Raw genomic sequence first — 23,525 nt, 5'->3', positions numbered from 1 at the left:
AACCATGGGAAACAGACCTCAGGCTTTTCAGAACCCTTTACTGTCTTAGTGCAATTGTTCCCCTTTACTTTGCCCTCCTGAGGCCTCATCTGGAGTGCTGTTTGCAAGCCTGGGACCCCAGCATTAGAAAAACATGCAGACGTTGAGCCAGGTCCAGAGGAATACCACAAAGGTGATCAGAAGGCTGGAGCACCTCTCCTATGAAGAAAGGTTGAGGGAGATGGGCTTGTTCAGCTTGGAGAAGGCTCTGGGGAGACCTCACTGCAGCCTTCCAGTGCTTGAAGGGAGCGTATGAACAGCAGGGAGATTGACTTTTTACATGGACAGATAGTGATAGGACAAGAGGAAATGTCTTTAAATAAAAAGATGTTATGTGGAATTTTTTCACTCAGAGGATGGTGAGGTGCTGGTCCAGGCTGCCCAGAGAAGCTGTGGATGCCCCATCCCTGGGGGAGTTCAAAGCCGGGTTGGATCCCTGAGCAGCATCATCAAGGGGATGGCAACTCTGCCCATGGCAGGGGAGTAGGAACTAGATGATCTGTAGGGTCCCTTCCAAGTCAAACTATTCTGTGATTCTAGGGCAGTGTTGCTTCCTACTGCGCTGCTGTGTACGCCATGTTGCAGTGCTTGATACGGCTGTGTGTGTAGGAGTCCATCCTCAGAAGCATCTGAAATTAGTCAGTTTTGGATCAGACTGATGTTGTGTGCAACAGCAGATCATTTCTGATTGTTCTGTGATACACCAGAGGTCCCGAGCCAGAAAGTATGGTGCAATATAAATGACATGCTCCTTTATGTAACAGTATAAACCTGTTCTTTACAGATGTAGGATGGTTATTCTGTCTGCATGTTGCTTCCATTAGTTCTTGTGTCTGTCATCCCTGTTACATATGAATGGATGACAGAAGTTGCTTTGCAAATAGTTTCTGAACTGAATCAGATGAAAACCTGCTGCTGGGATGAGTAGTTTTGCTGTGAAGTTGTTCGTACTCTTAGAGAACTTCTGCAGTGTTCTTGTCAGTAAGGATCTAAAATTTGAAACAGGATTCTAGAATTTGACTTAGTGAGGTTCTGTGTATTATTTTATGTAGAGCAGGCTTATGAATTCCTTTATCTGTGCTTTTATTCATGATCAATAAAATGATAAATAGTAAAGTTTATAGGTAAATCTAACTTACATTTTAAAGTTAGCTTTTTTTATTCTCTTACATTGTATCAGTGTTCTATCTACCATGGTTTACCCAGTAAATAAATTCCTAACTGTTAATAGAAGAAAGCCACTCTGCTCACTACAGTATTGGAAGTATTTTCTTTAAAATCCTACATTTGACTGTCAACTTATTTCACCAGCCAAGAATAAATTATCCAAAAGATTATTTCCTTATGATGCTGCAGAAAACAGGATTATAGGACTATGTTTGACACAACATAAAGATTAGCTGATGAGTTGGTACTCGTGACTTAAATTTGAATAAAATCAAATCATCAATGACATGATACAAAGTGAAACTTTAAGACTTGAGGCTTTTCAAATCTATGTTAAAACATCAACCATCCATCATTTGGTACTGTAAATGTTTCTTGTGGCTTTTCAGATTTTCATCAGAACTGTCTACTTGGGAATGCTAGTTCATGTGTAGAGAGCCAATCTGTGTACTGAGAGTTCTTGCTTTTAAGTGAACAACAGAAGATAGCTATGTAGATAGCTATGAAAGTAAAGAACATTGAAGAAAATCCTTTTTACTTGGGTACATACAAAGCTTTTATTAGGGAAATAGTTTAAAAAGGGGAAAGTAGGTTTGTAGAATTCTGCAGTGTTTTTTAGTGAAATAAATGTGAATAATGAGTAACATACCAACAAAATAAGAGATTAGGGCTTAAGGTTTCAGTATCAGGAGTTAAGGTGTCTCTGAAGGTGAGTAGATAAGGAAGAGGGTACAGAAGTTGTAGGTTGTATACTTGCCTGCGCTGAATCTGTCCAGTAAATGTGAGACTGCCTGTTTGTTCTGCTCTTGTGGGAGGAAATATGTTCTATATTTACCTTTCCCTGTTAAGCACAACCAAACGTGAGCACGCTGCTTGAAAGGAAATCATCAGCATTCAGAAGTTGCAGTTATTTGTGTTTTTATGAGTTAGCCACAGGGGAGGACTGGTTACTTTGATATTGACTTTACTTATTCTGTAGTACTTCCCAGACTGGGATTCAGGGGAGAAAATAAGGATATAATGCCAAATCAGATTGACTCAAATGATCTCTGGGAACAAAGCAGAAAGAGAATTTGAATTGGAAAAACAAAGTCCTGCACTGTAAACAATCTCTGAGAGAAAAAGAAAAATCGGGGTGATTTCTAATAGAATGTTTAAATATAATTAAGTGAAGAAAATGTAACATTTTGATCCATTTATAGCAGTACAGATTTTTGAAAAAACAAAACAACAAAAAAAAACCATTATTGGGGATACCCACTTCTCTGCAATGTGGTAAATATGAGGAAATAACATAGAGGAAGAATCTCAAGAAAATTTTATATACTTATTTATACTGTTTGCCAAAGAGAAAGTGACAGCTGCTGCCCTCTGGCCAGTTGATAATGGAAGACCTCAGCATGCTGCTTTTTGACTTGTAGCCCACTTGGCATCTTTGTGCTTTGTTTTGCGGTGCAGGGGGGGTTCCCACAATCAGAAGATTCAGCTGTAGAAAATCCAGCTGAGGAAAGGATCGTGAAGTCTTCTGAGTAAACAAATTTTAGATGCTACTGAGGGAATTTCGATTTCTCCTAACAGAAATCCTGTTAGATGGCGATAGGAGAAATGGAGGAGATCAGGAAGTTTATGAAGATGTGGATTATATTGTCTTTATGTTAATGGTCTTGGTCACTTTTGATAACCTTGCAAGTGTAGAAAGGCTTCATATTTCTTTTTCAGAATCGTGTAATTTTCATCTTTCATAACTGGCAACTGTATTTTAGAACTTCAGCCTCAGAACTTCACCTTTCCATTGAGTTCCAGAAAGCTTATATGCAGTGCTTGATGAAGAAATGTGGGGAAGACAGTGGTTATTTTGGGCAGGAGTTCACTATGCAGTCTGTCAGTCAGTCGTCCTGTGCGTTATAGAGCCTCTGAAACCAAACAATTGGATGTGTGTGTTTGCCTCTTTCTTCTGCAGTTTAACATGTTGAGTATCCCCCAGGTGTACTATTTGGTGACTGTAATTCAATGGCATTGATAGCATGTGTTAGATTTTAAGGTATATTGATGAGATTCTTGAAATTTTCTGTTTGCACATGTGCATATGCAAAGTTTTGTTTTGTTTTTTTTCCTTCCACAGATATCCTTTAAAATTGTCATGCAAAAACGTGTTGGTATATCCTATTCTGACATGTTCTTTTGAAGGTAGTCTAGAAATCTAGAAAAATCATCCTTTTGCTTGAATGTACTTCACTAGTATTGTTCACAGTACTTAGGTGATACTTGATCTTTCCATTACTTTCATTCAGGGCTTTTGTTTAGCATTCTTATTTGTTCCAGTTAAACTGAACTAGTTGAACAAAAACATTGGAAATGAGCGGACACCTAAATGTTTATTTGGAAGTTTTCAGGCTTGTAATGCTATTTTTGTTTTGATTTCAGAATGCTCTCTTTAGTTGTATTAACAGAAATGAAAGTAAGTATGTAATGAATAGTTTTTTGGTTTTTTTGTTTTTAGTTTTCCTTTTATAAGCTAACAACTCTTCCTCTGAAATGCAAGAAATTCTGTAGGCGAACATGTGCGCAAATCACATGGATTTGGTTCCACAGAAGGGCTAGGCAAATGTCTAATTTTTTTTGCTCAAGTGGTAAGAAGATTGGGCTGTTTGCATAATTGCTATCAATTTTTAATTTATGTATCTGTATATGTTTGGGTTTTTTTTAAACAAAATAAAGCAGATATGTTTGAAGTCTTGTGCCACGCAAGTGCTGTGTTGTCTGATTTCTGTCTATAGAAAATGAAATAGCTGGGCACAGAGAACTCAATGTCTCAGAATTAATTCCAATAATAGTATTTAGTGGTTGGCAATCCTGCCCACAGCCGGGGCACAGGAAATAGTTTGTCTATAAGGTCCCTTTGAACCCCAGCAATTCTGTGATTCTGCATCTCAAGAACAGTATATTTAATAACATGGCAAAATGTGTGAATCGCAATGATTCAAGCTCTCTCTTATTTGGTTTAAATGAGTTTTGAGATACTGGTTTCATATTTATTTGTTTACCATTTGTATTTGTCTAATAATTCAGTTATAGAGAAAGATTAGTTACATTAAATAGGAGCAAAATATGTGAGGATATAATTCAGATGGCTTATTAATGATTTAAATGTGAATTCAAGATAGGTGGGAACCAGAAAATGTGCTTTGACTAATTACAGATATTCCCATGCATTCTGTAGACAGATTATTTTGCTGAAGATAATTTGGTCTTCTGCGTTGCTTTTTCTGTGTTGTTTCTTTTTTAAAGTAGTATCTTGTGCATCATTACGTGGGGTACAGACATGGTCACATCTTTGTTCCCCTGTGTAGGAAACCATGGGTTTTTCTTTGTCTTTCTTTTTCCCCAGTGGGGTCAATCTGTTGCAGTTATGCAGGTCACCATACAAACTGTCGAGAATATTGTCAAGCAATTTTTCGGACAGACTCCTCTCCTGGTCCTTCACAAATAAAAGCAGTTGAAAATTACTGTGCATCAATTAGCCCTCAGCTGATACACTGTGTGAACAACTATACGCAATCCTATCCAATGAGAAATCCTACAGATAGTAAGTATAAAAATTCTTCTATGAACGTTTTTCCTCTCAAAATGTGTGTAAGGTGCTCTGAAAGCAATACCTGCAATTTATTTCAAACCACTGTTTACAACATAGTCACCACCATGAGGTGTGCATTTTCACCAGCAGTGAACAGGAGCCTTCATGCCAAGCTTGTAAAAATGTGCATCCATGGAGGCGAACTACTGTTGTTGTCACTGCTGAGACATACCACTCACCACCTCACTGGGCTCACCTCACTCTTTGGTCTCCAGAAATGTTCAGCAAGCACTGATGAACATCAATGGGTGCCTTTTTTTTCCCCACACCTATTCTGTTCCACACTTTGCATGGTACACGCTTCCTTGTCAGACAGCATTTTGTCAGACTGGCCTTCTCTGCCATCTGTTGCACAGCAACAAAATGTAGTAGAACATTGGTAGAAGGGTTCAACCTCTACTGCCTTACCACCAACTTAAACCTCTGACCGTGGGCCAAAATAATAGCATTGGAGGTATTACTTTTGGAGCAGTCATCATATTATTGAATATTGTTTATTCTATAAACTATATGAACACACTTGTTAGTAATATGTAATTATATTAATTTATACAATGACTACTTTTATTTATAGGTGCACTTGGTTATTATTATTATTATTATTATTATTATTATTATTTTATTCTCCATACTGGTTCCTGTTTTTCTTGTTTGCATTTCCAAGAAGCAATGTTATCTGAAATAGAATAGAAGTAGAATAAAAATGCAATAGAAAATAGCTTTAGTTGGAAGGGACCTACGAAAATCATCATACTACTGCAGGGCTGACTCAAAGTTAAAGTTTATCATTAAGAGCATTATTCAAATGTCTTTTTAACATGTACAGGCACAAGACATCAACCAGTTATCTAGAAAGACTGTTCCAGCATCTAATTACTCTGTTTTTAAATAACTTTTTCCTAATGTCAGCTCTGAACCTGTCCTCACACAAGCTTAGCCATTCCCATGTATCTTGTTACTAGATACCAGGGAGAAAAGTCAAGCACCTTTCTCTACTTCCTCTTCCACAAGAGGGCAATGAGGTCAGCCCTCAGACTTCTTCTCTCCAAGCTTAAGAAGCTCAGTACCCTCAACCTCTCTTCATAGGGCATGCCTTGCAGGTACTTCACCATTTCTGTTGCCTTCCTCAGGATGCAATCAAGTATCTTAGTATCCTTTTTATATTGTAGAGTCCAGAACTGCACAGTGTTCAAGGTGAGATTGTATCAGTGCTGAACACAGTGGGGTAATCACCTGTTTTGACTGGGTGACTGTGCTGTGTTTAATGCACTTAATTCCCAGTCTGTACCTGCATCTAGCATTACTCTGTCCCAAGCACGGTCTGATATTTGTTCTTCTTAAATTTCCCAGCATTGCACCAGTCTTTCTAGATTCCTTTGCAAAGCCTCTTCCTCCTCAATCTTGAGTCACAAGCACCTCCCAGTTTAGTAGCATCATCTAATTTACTAAGGATGTGTTCAACTCCTGCATCCACAGGTGATCTGTAAAATGTGTTGAACAGAACTGGCCCCAAGGTTGAGCTCTAGGGAACTGCACTAGTGACTGTCTGCCAGCCCCACGTATTACAACACTTCGAGCCCTGCTGTTGAGCTGATTTATCCATCTAGAACATCTAATAGCATACTCCGTAACCCAGGTTAAATTTCGTAAGGCCCAGTGGACTTAAAAATGTTGAGCTGACCTAAGTGGTTCCTTACACTTCTGGCATCCACAAATGGAGAGAAAGTTGCTTCTCCCCCAGTTAGGTCGTCTAGCTCAATGGACTTGGGGAACTCAGGAGCCCATCATTAATATTATAGACAGAAGCAAAAAGGACACTGAATGTTTCTGCATTTTGTAATTCCTATTTATCAAATGATTGGTTTCATCTAGTAATGGTCCAGTATTTTCCATAGACGCCTTCTTGCTATTGGCATACTCAAAGCCCTTTTGTTGCTATCTGAAAAATCACTGACTAGCTTTAATTCTGATTGAGCTTTGACTGTCTGTGTTTTCTTCCTGAAAATGCAAACTGCACTTCTGTTATTTTCCTGTATGGCCTGACCTTGTTTAGGGAGATGATAGACTTTCTTGAGCTTGAGTTCCAGGAGGAGTTCCCTGTTCAGCTAAGTTAGTCTAACGCCCTGTTTGCTTGGCTTGTCACACAGTGAGATTGCCTGCTCCCATGTTTTGTAAAGGTAGTTCTTAAAAAGTGACTGTCTCTCATGGGACTATGAAGTCTTCAAAAGCAAATTCCAAGGGCACTCAGCTAACTAAGTTTGATGTCTGCTCTCTTAAAAGCTGGGGTAACAATGCTGCTATTTTTCTCATTTCACCTCCCAACTAACTAACTAACTATTTTTTTTAGAAGAAAAGTGCCCTGTAACAATTTTTCTGTGAGGGCTTTTATGTCATGTTTCTTGGTTGTTGCTGTATGCTTGAAAATTAACTGTTATTTCTTAAACAGGTTTGTATTGCTGTGATAGAGCAGAAGACTATGCATGTCAGACTGCTTGTAAAAGAATTCTAATGTCAATGAAAACAGAGCTTGAAATTGTTGATGGACTTATAGAAGGCTGCAAAACGATGCCTCTTCCTCAGGATCCACTTTGGCAATGTTTTCTTGAGAGTTCAAGGTCTGTTCACCCAGGAGTCACTGTGCACCCTCCACCTTCAACAGGCCTCGATGGAGCAAAACTTCATTGCTGTTCTAAAGCAAACTCTTCCACATGTAGGTCAGTATCTCTCTACCTTCCTCTCCAACTGTGGAAAGGCTTCAGAAGTTGTTTTATGTCAGGCTTTTGCCCAAATCTAACTGCGTACATCTAAATAATGAGTTCTGTGAATTCGCGGAAGCAAAATAGGTTTAGGTAGTCTCATGAGTGTCATGTTTACTTAAGAACAAAAACAAAAACTGTTCCATTGGAAAAATCAAACTTCTCATTTTTAGCACTGGCAGAATGTAGCAGACACACTGAAATTAATGAAAGCTATACCTTACTTGTGGTAATACTAGTATTGAAGTAAGCTGAAGAGATTTTATCAAGATGCTGATGACAATGAACAGCATTCTTACAAATAATTGCTATTGGGCCCTTTTTAGTTCAGAGTGATTGTCCATCCACTTTGAAAAGATAATTGCTACATTTTAAATTCATCAGTTTGACAAGGTGAAATTTAATTCTGAGCTGTTGCTTTCTTTTATGCGTAAGTTTTCATTAGCAGAGCAGCAGACCTCCTGCTTTACGGTCTTTTTTGTAGTGTAGCCCTAGAATTTCGTTATTATGTAGAATGCTGTAGCACGGGGCAGTTAATACAGTAACTTTTAGTTGCTTGCTGTAATAATCATTTCTTTAAAATTGATCCTTTCTTAACGTTTTCAATGTGCAGTAGACTTTAACATTATAACAAAGTACCATACCTTCATTTGGTGGGGACAGTCGTAGTTTATGGGATATTGCTGTGAACAAAGGGGCCCTGAGTGTTGTTAACACTAGACAAATCTCAAACACTTGCACTTGTTTCAAATATCATGGCAAAGGAAGAAATGCATTTTGCTTGCTGGTCTTTTCTGTAACACGAATAGGTGTGATCTGAAGATAAAGGGTGGGATTAGAAATTGTTTATTGTTGTGTTAACTAGATTTATTATCTATCAAAGTTCAGACTCCAGGTATTACATTTATGTTGAATGTTTTATATTCTGAAGTCTTTCAGTCTTAGTGGTGTAAAATTTTGCTAACATTCTTAAGCAAAACTGAACCCATTGGGAAGTGGCTATTTGCTTAGAAGACATTTGGATACTCCTGCAGAACGTATTGGCACTACCACAAATTTCTAGTCAGTGCAGGCTGTTGTAATCAGCAAGGAGACTACAGGCTCTGCTATAGCTGAACAACTGCTGTTCTTTTCACTTGATTTTACTTTTCTTTCCCTCCAAGGGAGCTCTGCACTAAGCTTTATAGCACGAGCTGGGGCAGTTCACAGAGTTGGCAAGAATTTGATCGCTTTTGTGAGTATAATGCAGTTGAAGTTTCCATGTTGACCTGTTTAGCAGATGTACGAGAACCTTGTCAGCTGGGCTGTAGAAATCTTTCTTACTGCACTAATTTTAATAACAGGTAGGAGAGAGACACTGGATATTTTAAAAAATAATTTTTGTGCTTTGATTAAAAAATATGTTTTTCAGGCTTGATTATATTTAGCTTTCAGATATTGTAAAGTTAGTTGTTGTTTAGAACATTAGAATAAACTCATGAGTTTGTAAAATGCCATCATATATTAGCAGTATATTCCTCTGTCTTAATATATAGGCAAGTAAACCATATTTGCTGCAATATTATAATATTATGCATTATAAATAAGTTAAAGAATTCTCAAGTTTATATGTTACTTAATAACATTTTCCTGAGAGTGTTAATTTTCTTTCAAAATTCTTTTTCTTTTAGAGCTATTTGTGTGGTTTTATTCTCTATAGGACAAAATGTATAATTTTAAGTGCTGCCTGAATTAGTCATTGCGAGGTTACTAGTTAAGTCATGTTTGAGTTTCAAAAGTACATTTGACATTTTATCATTTAGCTGGCAGGGATTTCTGGCTTTTCTTTGAAATACGTCACCGTGCCACTCTGTGGTCATACAGCCACTATATACTGAATAGTAAATGTGATAAATGCAGCCCGGGCAAAAATTAAATCAACTTACATTAGTGATTTGACACAAAACGTTCCAGCAGATTTTCAGTGCATTTAAATGTTTGCTCAGTATGTCAGTTTTCTTCAGGTAAGAAAAAAATGAATGATGCGTGATCTGAGAGGGAAGTGAAGAAGGCATTTTGGCCTTGAGCCTTCAAGAGACTATTTTTCTTAAAGATAGAAATTAAACTGGTTTTGGTCATGCTTAACTGTGGAAAGGATTCCTGTATTTTATGCCACGACAGGCAAGCCATTTCAAAGCTGTAGAATTCATATAGTGAAAGGTAAAATGTGTGGTGTTTTCTTTCTCTTGTATACCTGCAATTTCTTAATTTTTTTTTAAGACCAACAGAACTTTTCAGAAGCTGCAATTCGCAGTCAGACCAAGGAGCCATGAATGACATGAAGCTTTGGGAAAAAGGGAGTATTAAGATGCCATTTATAAATATTCCTGTTCTTGATATTAATAAATGCCAACCAGAAATGTGGAAGGCAATTGCCTGCTCACTGCAGATTAAACCTTGCCACAGCAAATCTAGAGGAAGTATTATCTGCAAGTAAGTACCAAGAAAAAAAAAAAAACAGAGGTTTTGCTAAGGATTTTAATGAGAACTGAAAAATTACCATAGAATTGTGTATGACTGCTGTTAGGAAAACATGGCAGAGCAAACACAGAGGGAGTGTAAGCTTTCATGGTTGCTTCATCCCTGTAATAATTCTTTGCAGTGTTCCATCCCTGCAAATTGAAGATGCTTGCCTCCAAATGAAATGGATAGGTGTTGAAAATGGATTGTTTGTTGTTTTTTGTGTTTGTTTGGTTTTTTAACTCTTATCTATGAAACTCCCTTTTTTTTTTTTTCATTTGTGGATCTATTTTCATATGACAAGTCTGGAAAACACATGTTTTAAAGGAAAAACAAAATTTGAAATACATGACCAGGTAGAAGAGAAACCAGTTAATATGTACCAGTAGTGAGATGTGATTTAAACCCATAAAGTTGAACCCAAGGAAATGCTGGATCTTAAAAGATACTTGCAAATGAAGTCATAGAAAACAAACAAAGCTCATCAAGCCCAAAAGAGCGCGTGTGTGTGTGTGTGTGTGTGTGTGAGTGTGAGTGTATGTGAAGTATATCCATTCCTCTGCTGTGAGGCAGCAGGAATTACAGGAATTAGAGGAAGAGAAGAATAGTAATACAAGACCTTTTCTTTTTTAAGTGGTGTTCATTAAGTTCTTTTTGTTTATTCACCTGCAGATCAGATTGTGTGGAAATACTAAAGAAATGTGGAGATCATAATAAATTCCCTGAAGGCCACTCAGCTGAAAGTATTTGTGAGCTCTTGTCTCCAACAGATGACTTGGAGAACTGCATTCCTTTGGATACATACCTGAGTAAGTACTGACATATGTAAACAACAAATTAGAAAACCAACATGCTTTGAGTGCTTATCACTACTGTTAATCATTTGTTATTTCTTTCAAATAAAATGAATTCTTGTACAAAATTGGAGCTTTGTAAAATTTTGGTTAAAGCTACAGCTGAAAGTATTGCTAAACTTATAAACTGATTCCAGAGAGATGGTGTATTAAAGCTTTGGGTGGTTCTTTCCATTTAGTTGCTTTGTTTGTCTTCCCTTTCTTGTAATAGGAGAATTGGAGAGTATTACTAGTGAATTTAATTCTGAAGAATATAAATAAATAAATATAGAATAAAACTTTATCAGTGATACCAGACTTGGTACAACATAAAGTCTACTTCAAACCAATAATTTCTTAATTATTGACCATAAGAATTTTCTTGATTGAACTAGCAGTCATTGTCAGTTTGTCCTTTTGTCATTTAGAGGAAAATCATAGAGAAGCAAGATAAGGAATTGTATTTTGCTTGTGAAGAATCACTTGGGTCAGTACTTCCATGATTGAGTACTAAACTTGACAAACCATGTTGTCATGTCAGGGTTTTACAAGTATAATTAAAAGTTATATATAAAAAAGATCTAATAGTGTTCAAAAATAAGGTTTTACTGTCTGTAACAAATGCCATGTTTCCTGTAGATAAATTAGCCTCATTTAAATCATTGTAGATGCTGTATACTTTGCTTTCAGGTCCAAGTTCTTTAGGAAACATTGTGGAAGATGTTACTCATCCATGTAATCCAAATCCATGTGCAGCTAATCAGTTGTGTGAAGTAAATAGAAAAGGATGTCAGTCTGGAGAATTGTGTCTTCCATATCTGTGTGTACCAGGTAAGGGTTTGAACTTCTGTTTGCCTAAATTTTGGTGGTAAAAATTTTACTGAAAAATTTATGAAAGCTTTAAAATGAATTGCTGATATCCCACAAGAACTATTATCACAATTATCTGTTCAAAACCTGTAGCACGCTTTGCAGATCTTCTTGGTTCTTATTTTTGTATTGTTATTCTTGACTAAAATGTAATATTTAATTTAAAAATACTGTTAATTAATTTTTCTTCAGAAGAAATAAATATCCATACATGATCTCTAGCCATCCTGCCCGCTATTTAAAATTACAAGCATACAGTACTGAAAAATACACTTCAGTTCACTGCAGCTCCAAATACAATAGCGTGTTACCCTGTATTTGTTAGCCATATCCATATAATTTTCCTCATTGGTCAAATAAGAGCACATTGTCTCTTGCCTTGAAATTAATGAAAATTTGGCTGTCAGCCTTGGAACGACATTCTGAGAGCTCTGAGAATCTGATCAAATGCAGGAGGATGAAGGATGTGCACTTGCTCTGGCACAGCAATTCTGATATTACATTGAAGTTCAAGATGGTATCTTATGTGTTGTCCCAAATCCACCACTGACCAGAACAACATCTTGATCCCTCTTTAGTGGCTCAAAGGCGAGTAGTTCAGCCCAAGTGAATACTTTTGCGTAAGAGCTTCCTTGTTTCTACAGTCTTTTACTTCACAAGATTCAGAGTTCCAGGACTTGAGAAGAAAGTGGCATGGATGTAATTTATTTGCCTGTCCTTCTTTCTCTCTACTCTTCAAGCTAGCAGCAGTGATGAAGCATCTTTGCCCTTTAATGACTGGCACCACTATGAGCTTATTGACTCGGGAAAACTCCAAGTATCAAAACTCCAAGGCAAATGAACTCCATGTCTCTACAAAATCTGTAGGCTTGTACTTTTGAGGAAAGTGACACTGAGTTTGGGAAACAACAAAGACACAAGTAATGAATATTGTATTGCTGTTTTGTCCTTCCACATAAGGCCAATGGTACTTCTTATTAAAGATGAAGACTGGAGATGCAAAAGTACACGACTGACTGCATTTTTGCTGCTGTTTGGATGAGTGATAACGTAGCTGCATCTTACTAGAAAGGAATTCATGGCCATTTGGCGGCTACTTTTTTGAACATAGGAGTTGTCTAACTTCTGTACTGAGCTTTAACTTGAACTGATTTTGAGAGAATGCCTCATGTAGAATGAGCTTGTTATCTAACTTCAGAATAGCAGGCTTCGATGGTGATGATATGTGATGGTGATAAGGTTTGAATCTGCAAAAAGAGGTGGGAGATCATACTGTGTCCAGATTCTACAGCCCCTTCTTTGTTCTACCTTAGACATCAACAGTGCTTGCTGAAATTCTTTTGCCCCCTTTCAATCAGAAGGTATCACTGAGTGATATGAGGAATCACCTGTGGATCTTGAAGCAAAGAGGAAATTTGGTAACTGCTTAAAACCGTTGTATGAGTGAGGGAGAGTGAGAAGCACTGATATTTAACCTGAATTGCTTGCAGCAGCAGCACTTTTACTAGAGGAGGTGACAGAGAATGTGGAATTTACCACATCACATATGTCTCCTACTTCTAAACAACTGTGGAACATAAGGGTTACTTGACAGACGTTGAAACTATGAGTCTTTTTATCTTAAGTGGTGTTTCTGCAAGTACTTCATGACACTGCCTCAGTTATCTTCCATTTCTCCTACTTGTTGCTGTAATAAGGGAAGGGTAGAGAAAAACTACTTTGGCTTTTTTTTCTTTTTCTTTTAAACAAATCAAACAGCAGTGGTTTTCGTAGTGGCACTCCAATTCAAATTTTAAATATATTTTTGGTTACATTTGTCTTTGTATACAGGCTGCAAACTGGGAGAAGCCTCGGATTTTATTGTCCGTCAAGGTACACTTATTCAGGTTCCATCCTCAGCTGGTGATGTTGGTTGTTACAAGATTTGTACTTGTGGACACACTGGATTGCTAGAAAATTGTGTAGAAATGCATTGTGTTGACCTCCAAAAATCATGCATTGTTGGAGGACAAAAAAAAAGTAAGTATCAGAATGGTAATTATATCTTTACAGAGCACCTTTTCCTTAAGTAATGAAATTTGAGTTGCGTATGAAGATCAGAGGAATAGAATGCAAAGTTTGTCAGAAGATACAGCGATTAATACCTGCTTCCTCATATGTAACACTTGTTTAATACTTTTATATGCTGGAGTTGCATTATTTAAGTCAGTACTGAATAAAGTCTGACTAAAGTAATGAAAGTTCTTTGTAAGTTGTTCTTAGTGTGCCATTTTTCAACCAAAAGGTCACTGACTTCCTTCACATGCCCTGTATTTTATAGTACTCCATAGCACCTGGCTTCTTTTGTGATAGCAGAACTTGCTCATGAGAGCTTTGTCACGGAAATGATCTGAGGAGAGTCAGTAGGCAGCAGGGATGAAGCAAACACAGTAGAACAAATTTCTTTGCTTTAAACACGCTTGGTGCTGAGGTTTAAACCAGTATGCATTGCTCTGCAGATACAAAACTAGTGATACTTTGTGTAAATCTGCTGTAAAATATTCAGGGACTTTGAACATTCATGTGCTGAAAGCAGTTGTTAAACCTTTGTTTTGTTGGACTTTACTTTTTTTCCTTCTGTGTTTGCACTTAATCACTCATGTTACCATAGCAACTGAATAGCTTGCTTTCCCTGGTATATTTCTCACAGAGCTCTCAGTCAGTAAGGTATTTTAACCTCCACAATGTGACATCATAGAATCACTGGCTTTGAACTCCCCCAGGGATGGGGCATCCACAGCTTCTCTGGGCAGCCTGGACCAGCACCTCACCATCCTCTGAGTGAAAAAATTCCACATAACATCTGTATCTCCCCTCTTTTTATTTAAAGACATTTCCCCCTCTCACCAATTCTTCATCCAGTCAGTCTATCAAATAGTCCAGCCTGTTATCTACCGAGTTCTGTCTTTGATCATGGAAGCTAACAGTCTCTGAAAGCTTTCCATCAGGAGAGGGGTGGTCAGCAGGGACAGGGAGGTGATCGTCCCTCTCTACTCGGCTCTTGTGAGGCCCCATCTGGAGTACTGTGTCCAGGTGTGGAGCCCTCAGTACAAGAAAGACATTGAGATTTTGGAAAGGGTCCAGAGGAGGGCGACTAAGATGATCAGGGGGCTGGAGCACCTCCCCTATGAGGACAGGCTGAGGGAGTTGGGCTTGTTCAGCCTGGAGAAGAGAAGGCTGCGGGGTGACCTCATTGCAGCCTATCAATACCTGAAGGGAACCTACACCCACGAGGGGAGTAAACTCTTCAAAAGGGCTGACAACAGCAGGACTAGGGGAAATGGATCGAAGTTGAAGGAGGGAAGATTTAGGTTGGATGTTAGGGGGAAGTTCTATACAAGGAGAGTGGTTAGGCCCTGGAACGGGCTGCCCAGGGAGGTTGTGGATGCCCCGTCCTTGGATGTGTTTAAGGCCAGATTGGACGGGGTCCTGGGCAACCTGATCTGAATGTGTGTGTTTGGTGGCCCTGCTAGGCAGGGGGGTTGGAACTACATGATCCTTGAGGTCCCTTCCAACCCGGGTGATTCTGTGATTCTGTGAAAGCTTTCAAACAGATTGAAAGTCAGTTACTTTTTTAATTCTATAGAATCACGTAAGAAAATATTCTTTTTAGTGTATGCTCCAAATCTTGGAAACTTTTCTTGGAAACTGCTGCAAAAAATCCTTTCTTGTCTAGTTCTGTGTTTTAAACAGCTTCTTATGCTACAGGTGCTTTCTTCTTCCACTCTCTGTTGGTCAGCTGTCATTTGCCTTGGAGTATCTCTTCCAAATTGCTCAAGTGCTGAGGATTTTACTTGTGCTAGATTATTATTTTTCAAGAATTGTAATCTTTAAACTGAACCCTCTGAAAAGGGATTAGAGAAAATTGCCTGATTTTTGTGGGGCATGGTTACTTTCATGCTTTTTGCCTCTTGACAAAAAAGTAACGCACTAAGGATACTAAGGAAAAAGTAACGCACACAAACGAGACAGAAATTGCAGTTCTGAAAGAAACTGAAATTAAGGTAACAATAATTAAAACATTTATCTGTTCTTACTGTTTTCTGGTATGCTTGTATTAATCGGATACATTTACTTAATTATTTTTGTTATTAAGGCCATGGGACATCTTTTAATATAGACTGCAATGTCTGTTCATGTTTTGCTGGGAACTTGATATGTTCCACACGTCAGTGCTTAACTGAGCACAGTTCAGAAGATGAACGTCGGAAGTTTACAGGTAATAAACAACAGAAACTGTAAGTTCTTTGTTCTTAGAGTAAGGATTAGCTTCTAAATTCTTTCTATGGAATGATTCAGTATGAAGATATTCTTTCAACTGTTTATTTTTTAATGTCCAACCTGCACTTCTGGAAGAAAACGCTTTCTTAAAAAAATTGTTTTAGTTTTTAAATCAGTACAGGGAAATTAAACCTCAGGTAGTCTGTGGAAACAGGCAGACAGGACAATGCCACTGGGAGTGACAGACAAGGAGTTTGTGGAAACGATAAAGAAAGTTGAGTAGAATGAGGAAATGGGTAGAACACAGACTTCCTTTCCTACCACACCTAACTGTGTATGTGCCACAGCATTGCTTAATTAATTGCTAACAGCTATCAGCTGCGAGGTTGAAGAGAACAGTACGTCTTCACGTTTCCTGGATGTTAGGATGGCTTAGTGACCTCGAGTGTGTCTTTCATCTGAGAAAATAAGTGTGAACCATACCCTTGCTCTGTGTGTTGCTTTTGCAGGTTTGCCATGTAACTGTGTAGATCAGTTTGTACCAGTGTGTGGTCAGAACGGGCGCACGTACCCAAGTGCATGTATCGCTCGGTGTGTTGGCCTCCAAGACAATCAGTTTGAATTTGGATCGTGTATTTCCAAGGATCCTTGTAACCCTAACCCCTGTAGTAAAAATCAAAGGTAAAACCAAGATATTCTTACGCTTTGACATCTGCTTAAAAGGCAAACGGACCTTTTTCTTTGGTGAACGTATATTGTGTAGCAATGGTTTGCTTTGGAATGGTTTGACAACAGTAGTCTCTTTTTACATATTAAATTATTCACTTACTGTAGCAATGGACTGTAATACCTGCCAATTCTTGGTTCTCTGTATATAGTGCTGAATCATTTATATTTCTTACTCACATCTCAGTTCTAGACACAAGACAGTATTCATGTGTAGTTTTAAAAAAAGGGAGAAAAAAGTTTGTTGGACATTTTATTACTCTGATTCATAATTTCTTCTAACACCAAAGAAAATTAGCCTGAATTGAAAATTTTAATTCATTGCTGCTTATTCAGTTAATGATCTGTGTTTTTAATTTCTGAACTTGGAAAATATCTGTAACACTGGAAGGTTTTAAGTTTCTCTGACAGAATTTCATTGTTGGCTTGTGAAAACCATCTCTGTACACTCTGGATTTTTTTTTATGTAAGAGAAAAATCTGCATAGAGAAATATAACAAAAACTGACTTATGCCAGTGGCAGGACAAAGTCTGAACATTCTTCAAGAGATCAAAGTCCATGGCTTTTACTTTTAGTCTCTGTCTTCAGACAGAGTTCTTCATTTTCTCAGTCTTGTGCGATTTGGAATGGTAAATTTTCTATTTGGAAAGAAAACTACCATAAGAGGTTGTGTAATACTTTGCTTTCATGACAAATGATGAAAACATTTTTTTCCCTATATATTTAAAGGCAGAAAACTGCAGACAAAACAATATTGTTTTGCAGCTGTAATAGAAGTTGAGGTATTGAGACTACAAATTTTAAAGCTGCATTGTTGGCATGCATTCTTTAACTTACATGTTTTTAATCTGGAAAGTATTCTGTAAATCTTTTCAGATCTTTTCAGATTTACAGAATAATCATTTGCTTAGAACTTCAACTTATTTAAGACTGTACACAACAGGTTATTCTGGGTATGTCTGAAAACATAACTGAGCATGTAAAACTTCATTTTAAAGCATTTCTCAAGTGCTTAGAATGTATTCAAAACTTTATGTTCCATTAGTATTTTTAAAGCATCTGAATCTCAGAATTTCTGAGTCTTTCCTTTTATAAATAATGCTTAAGACAGCAACGCTGAGGAAGAGTAAGGGAGCACTGTACGTGATTACTGTAATTTGTAGAGAAAGGAGATTGTTGGAAAAGCAATTTGGACTTCCACTGGTCTATTTTTCAAATCCCCTTGGTTGTCTTGTATCTAGTAGAGGATATCTTGCCAGACATGGCAAATGTTTCACAGATAAGACTATGGAAGGTATGCATTTAATACAACAGGAAAAGTACTTCTGGTGTTTACTGCTCTTGTCTGTGAACCTTGAGGGGGATGATAGGCTAAAAAGGAGATTGTTAGTACTGATTTTTTGTTTATTTTTAGTCATCCCCAGGATTGGATGTGATGTAGCACACCAAACCTACAAAGCTGGAATCAAATTGCATGCTTGCAATTGGCCCCATGTCATCTTTTGTTGTCACTATTCTCTCAGCATAGGTTAGACCTCTGCAATAGAATCATTTTCCCTTGCAGTTTACTGTTTTGGTGTTTGATCCAGTTTTCCTTCAATACACCTTTACAAAGTGAGGTTTGGGAGTAAGAAGAAGTTTTTTGAAGACTTTTTCAAAAATCCATTGAAAAATATTTGATGGAAGATAAAATTTTACAGAAACTGTAGCTGTGTGCACATACACTGACTAGATGTTTTGTGGATCATTTTCAGGTGTGTACCAAGTTTGTAACTGGTTATTCAGGATGTTTTGTCACATGCATTTCCTGTAGTCTTGCTTAACTACAGTTAGCTCTAAAGCACTGGAGAAGTCCTTATTGAAAATGTTTCCACCGAGTACTTGGAAACATTTTGATAAACTTGTGACTGTAACTTTCTTTAGATGCATTCCAAAGAAACAAGTTTGCTTGACTAGTTTTGGAAAGTTTGAATGTAGCCAACATGAATGTGTGCCAAGGCAATTAAACTGTGACCAGACACAGGATCCTGTTTGTGACACGGACGGCGTGGAATACAGTAATGTGTGCACTCTGTACCAAAAAGGAAAAAATCTGGCCTATCGAGGACCATGCCAGGTAAGGAATACGTAAAGAAATGAATATTAAACCTCTGTTCTTTTATTTCGATTGTACAGGATCCTGCTTTTGTCATTTAGAAAATGTTTACGTCGATAGTGATCCTTTAAAACTAATTTTGACTAGTATAAGAATGCACCAAATGATATCTGGGATTTTAAGTGTGGAGGTGTTTGAGACAGACATCTCAAAACCAACCAAAAGCTTTGCTTCTCCTTTCTTAGGGGAAATCCTCTGATGCTTGTATTAAGTCTTCTTATTAAGTCTTCTGCTGCAAACACACTCCAACGCAAGCTTTAATTAAAGCAGTTCCTTGGGTAGGAATCCCAAATAACACCAAGTTGAACTTTTTCTAAGTGAAAATTATTGCTTCATCGTGTCTCCTTTGTAGTAGATCTATTTTTTTCAGAATATTTTGGAACAATTTCACTCGCGTGTTAATTTTCACTATGCTGATATTGGGAGTTTGAGGCTCAGGGTCTCTCCCATCTTGGCAGTAAAAGGCTTTCTGTGGAAAGTCATTAGCCTTTTGTTTGATTTTGTAGTGTTTTCTTTAGACAGTCTGTATTTGATCGTTCTTCACATTAATCCCTCTTAAGGAATAGAATTAATGAGATCTTCAGTCCCACCATTCCCTGCAGTAGATGGGTAGTAGTTGGCAGATGGGCTGTTTCTATTGCTCTGCAGACAGGCTAGGAGCTCCTCTTTACAGAGTTGCTGGCTTTACCATTTGTAGGCTGGTTATCTCTAGATTTTTCTCAAACAATGGGGATGAATCTGAAATGAGCCTGTGAAGAGTCACTGATTCCATTTGCTTTTGCCTGTATTCAGAAGGTTAAGTCTGTTGGCTTTTGCCTTCCTGAAAATGCTGAACAAACGTATCTGCGAAGATGAGATGGAGGGAATGTTACAATTTTCTGTTATTTTGAGGTGTATTTGAATCAAGTGATGCTGCATGTGCTTCTGTGAGGAAAAAATGGAGACAATAAATACATTTATTTTTTTACAAAGGTCTCAATCATATGTATTTTTCCCCAGAGGTGTGTAGTAATAGACTTTATTCCCTTGAAATAAATGTAGACATGTAGCTTTTCAAATAATGTGTTAGAAATACTACATTCTAAGAACATAAAAAAAAACACATGGAGATGAGTGATAGAAATAAATACATTTAATAAATTAAATGAAATTACAGTCATTATTAGTACAGAACTAAAATTCTTCTTCCCCAAACGTGTCTTACTACACATTTCTCAGATTCTAACTTAGATTCTTCTGTCACCTTCAAGTATTTTTCTTCAATTATTTTCTGTGCTTATTACCTGTTCCTAAACTGGCAGATACTCCTCACTCTAGATTTGTTTGTTTTTATCTGAATGTATTGGCCACAAATACCCATGTATTTTGATTTACCTAATGTTAACAATGCTTTTTGCTGGCAGCATGAATAAATTGATCTTCAAAGCATTTCTGTGTGTTTCAGCCATTCTGCAAATCAGTAGAACCTGTGTGTGGACATAATGGGGAAACCTACAGCAGTGTGTGCGCTGCCTATTCGGACCGCGTGGCCGTTGACTATTATGGGCCCTGCCAGGCTGTGGGTGTGCTCTCAGACTATGGCTTTCACACAGAGTGTGCCTTTGTTAAATGTCCCCAGCTTTCTGCTGCTGGCTGCAAACCAGTCGTTGCACCAGGTACGTTAACTCAATGTTGAAGTTTACTGCACGTCTCCAGGCCATCTGCATTCATAAATGTGTACTTAGAATTAAACTCATGGCTTAAAATACTGAATTCTGTTACGTCTTTGAGACATCCAAGAGGAAGAATGAAATGGAGATCTTTAGTTAAGGCTGGAACAAGGCGTTGCTGGGACTCAGCTAAGTGATTTCAAAGTGGGAAGGCCTTTGGCTTTTAGGAACCATGTTCCTTCACTATTTAGAAACTTGCAGCTGTGCCCACAGGGAGAAATGAATGAGGTCTGTGGTGCATAGGGTATAATGTCAGTACAATCCAGTAGGAACCAGATGAGTAATTTTTCAGAACTGAAAGCACAGATGCACCTTGGGAATGCCAAACTATTCTCAAAATAGAGTTCCCAGAATAACAAAGATTATATTTAATTTAGAAGACACAGTAAGATATCAGTTGTATTTACAATACTGTGAAGAAGGAAGTAGGAATAGTCCTGCTATTTTGTATTTTCATTCTTCTCACAAGTACTTCCTCAAGGAAGCAGTAATTAATTATTCACAGAGGTCAATTTTCAGAAAGCTTCAAGTGGTTTTTCTCATTCAGTAGTTTAAAAATGGCTTATGTGCTTTACTGTTATATCTAATATAGTAACAGTCATTCTTAGAATGTGAATTACTTAGGGGCATGAACTGATATGAACATACAACAGTGGGTAGGCAGAAAGTTGAAATATCAGCCCTTTTGTTTCCAAGACAGTGAGGGAAAGTACAGGGGAAGCACATGCTTCTGTGTTAGAACAGATCTATGGGTTTTCCTGCTCTAGCTGTATACAGATTCTAACGTGCAACTCATAAGGAAATGTTTGCAATGTGCAGTTACACATCTGTTATATCATCACTATTTCAGCTTCTGAAATTCATAACTTCTGTAGTTGCCTATGACTTCATACAGTATCTTGTCTTGCAGTACCTATGCCCTTTAGCTCCAATAATGTTATATTGAAACAATTTTTTGTCTTGTTGCCTCACTTTGTAGTTGTAAATATGTGACTATTTATGCACTGTGAAGATTTTCAACATTTGAAAAAAAAAGGTTGTGCACTTCTGCTATCAAAGTGAAAAGTGTTTGTTCTTCTTTCAGAGATTTTATTGTTTTTCTCACTTAATCCCACAGGAGCTTGCTGCCCACTGTGCGCTGGAATGCTGAGAATATTATATGACAAAGATAAGCTGGACAACTTTGCAAGGGTAAAGTTCAGTCATTCCTTGTGTTAAAGGGTACATGGAAAGGTCAAACTATTTTATACCCTTCTGAAAAGTTAAATATTATAAAATCAGTTATTTTTCAGGTTTTTTAATACTTCCCATTATTTCTTAACATTTGGATCTAGAAATTGAACGACAGTTCAAAACAAAACCGAATTGGCATAGACAACAACAAGCACATTAAGTTGCAGTTTAAATGACTTTCAACATAAAGGCATGCTAAGAAAACTCTGCTTAGCTATCTCATGGCACCAACACAGTTTGTGTTTGTTGTTTATGGCACTTATTATTCTGCTGACTTAACTATTTTCTAATGTGGGTAACTTAGTTCTGACGTTGCCTTTGGATAGTTTTACACTCTTCATGTTTATCTAGATGGTTATTGATGGTTTGTTTTGCTCTTCAGCTAAAATGTCTTTGTAAATGTTCTTTTTTTAACATATCTATAAGTTAGATGCTTGCATTCTTCATTGCAGTTCTTTGAAAACCTCTAGTTTAAAATGGATCTTATGCTGACTGGCCATCACTGAACACAACATTCTAGGTCCAGCCTCACCATATGATGTGTAAAAGAACTACATTTCTCTTTTGGCCCCTGCTTTCATGCTTCAGTATATGGAACACAGTATAACACTTAGAGTCACAGAATCACAGAATTGCTCAGGTTGGAAAAGACCTTCAAGATCATCAAGTCCAACCACAACCTGACCATACTACCCTCACTCTAACAACCCTCCGCTAAGTCACGTCCCTGAGCACCACATCCAAATGGTTTTTAAACACATCCAGGGATAGTGACTCAACCACCTCCCTGGGGAGCCTATTGCAGTGCTTAACAACACTTTATCTAAAGGTGTTTGTCACGATATCCAACCTAAACTTACCCTTGTAAGGTAAGTACCCTGTGAGCTGTAACTTGAAGCCATTTCCTCTTGTTCTGTCACCTGTCAAGAGAGAAGAGACCAGCCCCACTCTTACTGTAAGCACCTTTCAGATATTGGAAGAGAGCAGTAAGGTCTCCCCTCAGCCTCCTCTTCCCCAGACTAAACAGCCCTCCTCAGTCTCTCCTCATAGGTTCCAAGCCCTATTCTCCAAGCCCTTCACCAGCCTTGTTGCCCTTCTTTGGACCTGCTTCAGCACCTCAGTGTCCTTTCTTTACCGACATGCCCAAAACTGAACTCAGCACTGGAGGTGAGGCCTCACCAGTGCCGAGTCCAGGGGCAGGATGACTTCCCTGGTGCTGCTCAACACACCATTCCTGATCCAAGCCAGGATGCCATTGGCCTTCTTGGCCACCTGGGCACACTGCTGGCTCATGTTCAGCCCACTGTCCATCAGTACACCAAGGTCCCTTTCCATCAGGCAGCTTTCCAGCCACTCCTCCCCAAGCCTACTGTTGCCTGGGGTTGTTGTGACCAAAATGCAGGACCTGACACTTGGCCCTATTGACACTCATCCAGTTTGCCTTGGCCCATTGATCCAGTCTATCCAGGTCCCTCTGTAGTGCTTTTCTGCCCTCTGGCAGATCAACACTCCCTCCCAACTTGGTGTCGTCTGCAAACTTACTGAGGGTGCACTCAATCCCCTCATCAAGATCGTTAATGAAGATGTTAAATAGAAGCAGCCCCAGTACCAAGCCTTGGGGGACACCGCTTGTTACCGGCCAC

The 23,525-nt window shown here is 38.1% G+C and overlaps 1 protein-coding gene across 1 annotated transcript in view; it reads left to right on the top strand.

Annotated features, from left to right (window-relative positions):
* RECK (reversion inducing cysteine rich protein with kazal motifs) overlaps positions 1-23,525 on the top strand; it is a 64,809-nt gene that overhangs the window by 35,631 nt on the left and 5,653 nt on the right. Inside the window, exons 8-20 of the mRNA XM_042809151.1 lie at positions 3,631-3,664; positions 4,595-4,792; positions 7,287-7,554; positions 8,760-8,939; positions 9,856-10,068; positions 10,768-10,904; positions 11,619-11,759; positions 13,629-13,817; positions 15,934-16,056; positions 16,568-16,739; positions 18,709-18,901; positions 20,385-20,595; positions 21,767-21,840. Of these exons, the coding sequence (XP_042665085.1) occupies positions 3,631-3,664; positions 4,595-4,792; positions 7,287-7,554; positions 8,760-8,939; positions 9,856-10,068; positions 10,768-10,904; positions 11,619-11,759; positions 13,629-13,817; positions 15,934-16,056; positions 16,568-16,739; positions 18,709-18,901; positions 20,385-20,595; positions 21,767-21,840 (2,133 nt within the window). The remainder of the gene's footprint in view (positions 1-3,630; positions 3,665-4,594; positions 4,793-7,286; positions 7,555-8,759; positions 8,940-9,855; positions 10,069-10,767; positions 10,905-11,618; positions 11,760-13,628; positions 13,818-15,933; positions 16,057-16,567; positions 16,740-18,708; positions 18,902-20,384; positions 20,596-21,766; positions 21,841-23,525) is intronic.

The sequence above is a fragment of the Centrocercus urophasianus genome, unplaced genomic scaffold (assembly GCF_019232065.1).
Source record: "Centrocercus urophasianus isolate 14NV4802_14NV808 unplaced genomic scaffold, USGS_Curo_1.0 seq_11, whole genome shotgun sequence".
NCBI classification, from domain to species: Eukaryota; Metazoa; Chordata; class Aves; order Galliformes; family Phasianidae; genus Centrocercus; species Centrocercus urophasianus.
The sequence above is the reverse complement of the archived record's forward strand: the minus strand, read 5'-3'. Positions and strand labels throughout refer to the sequence as shown.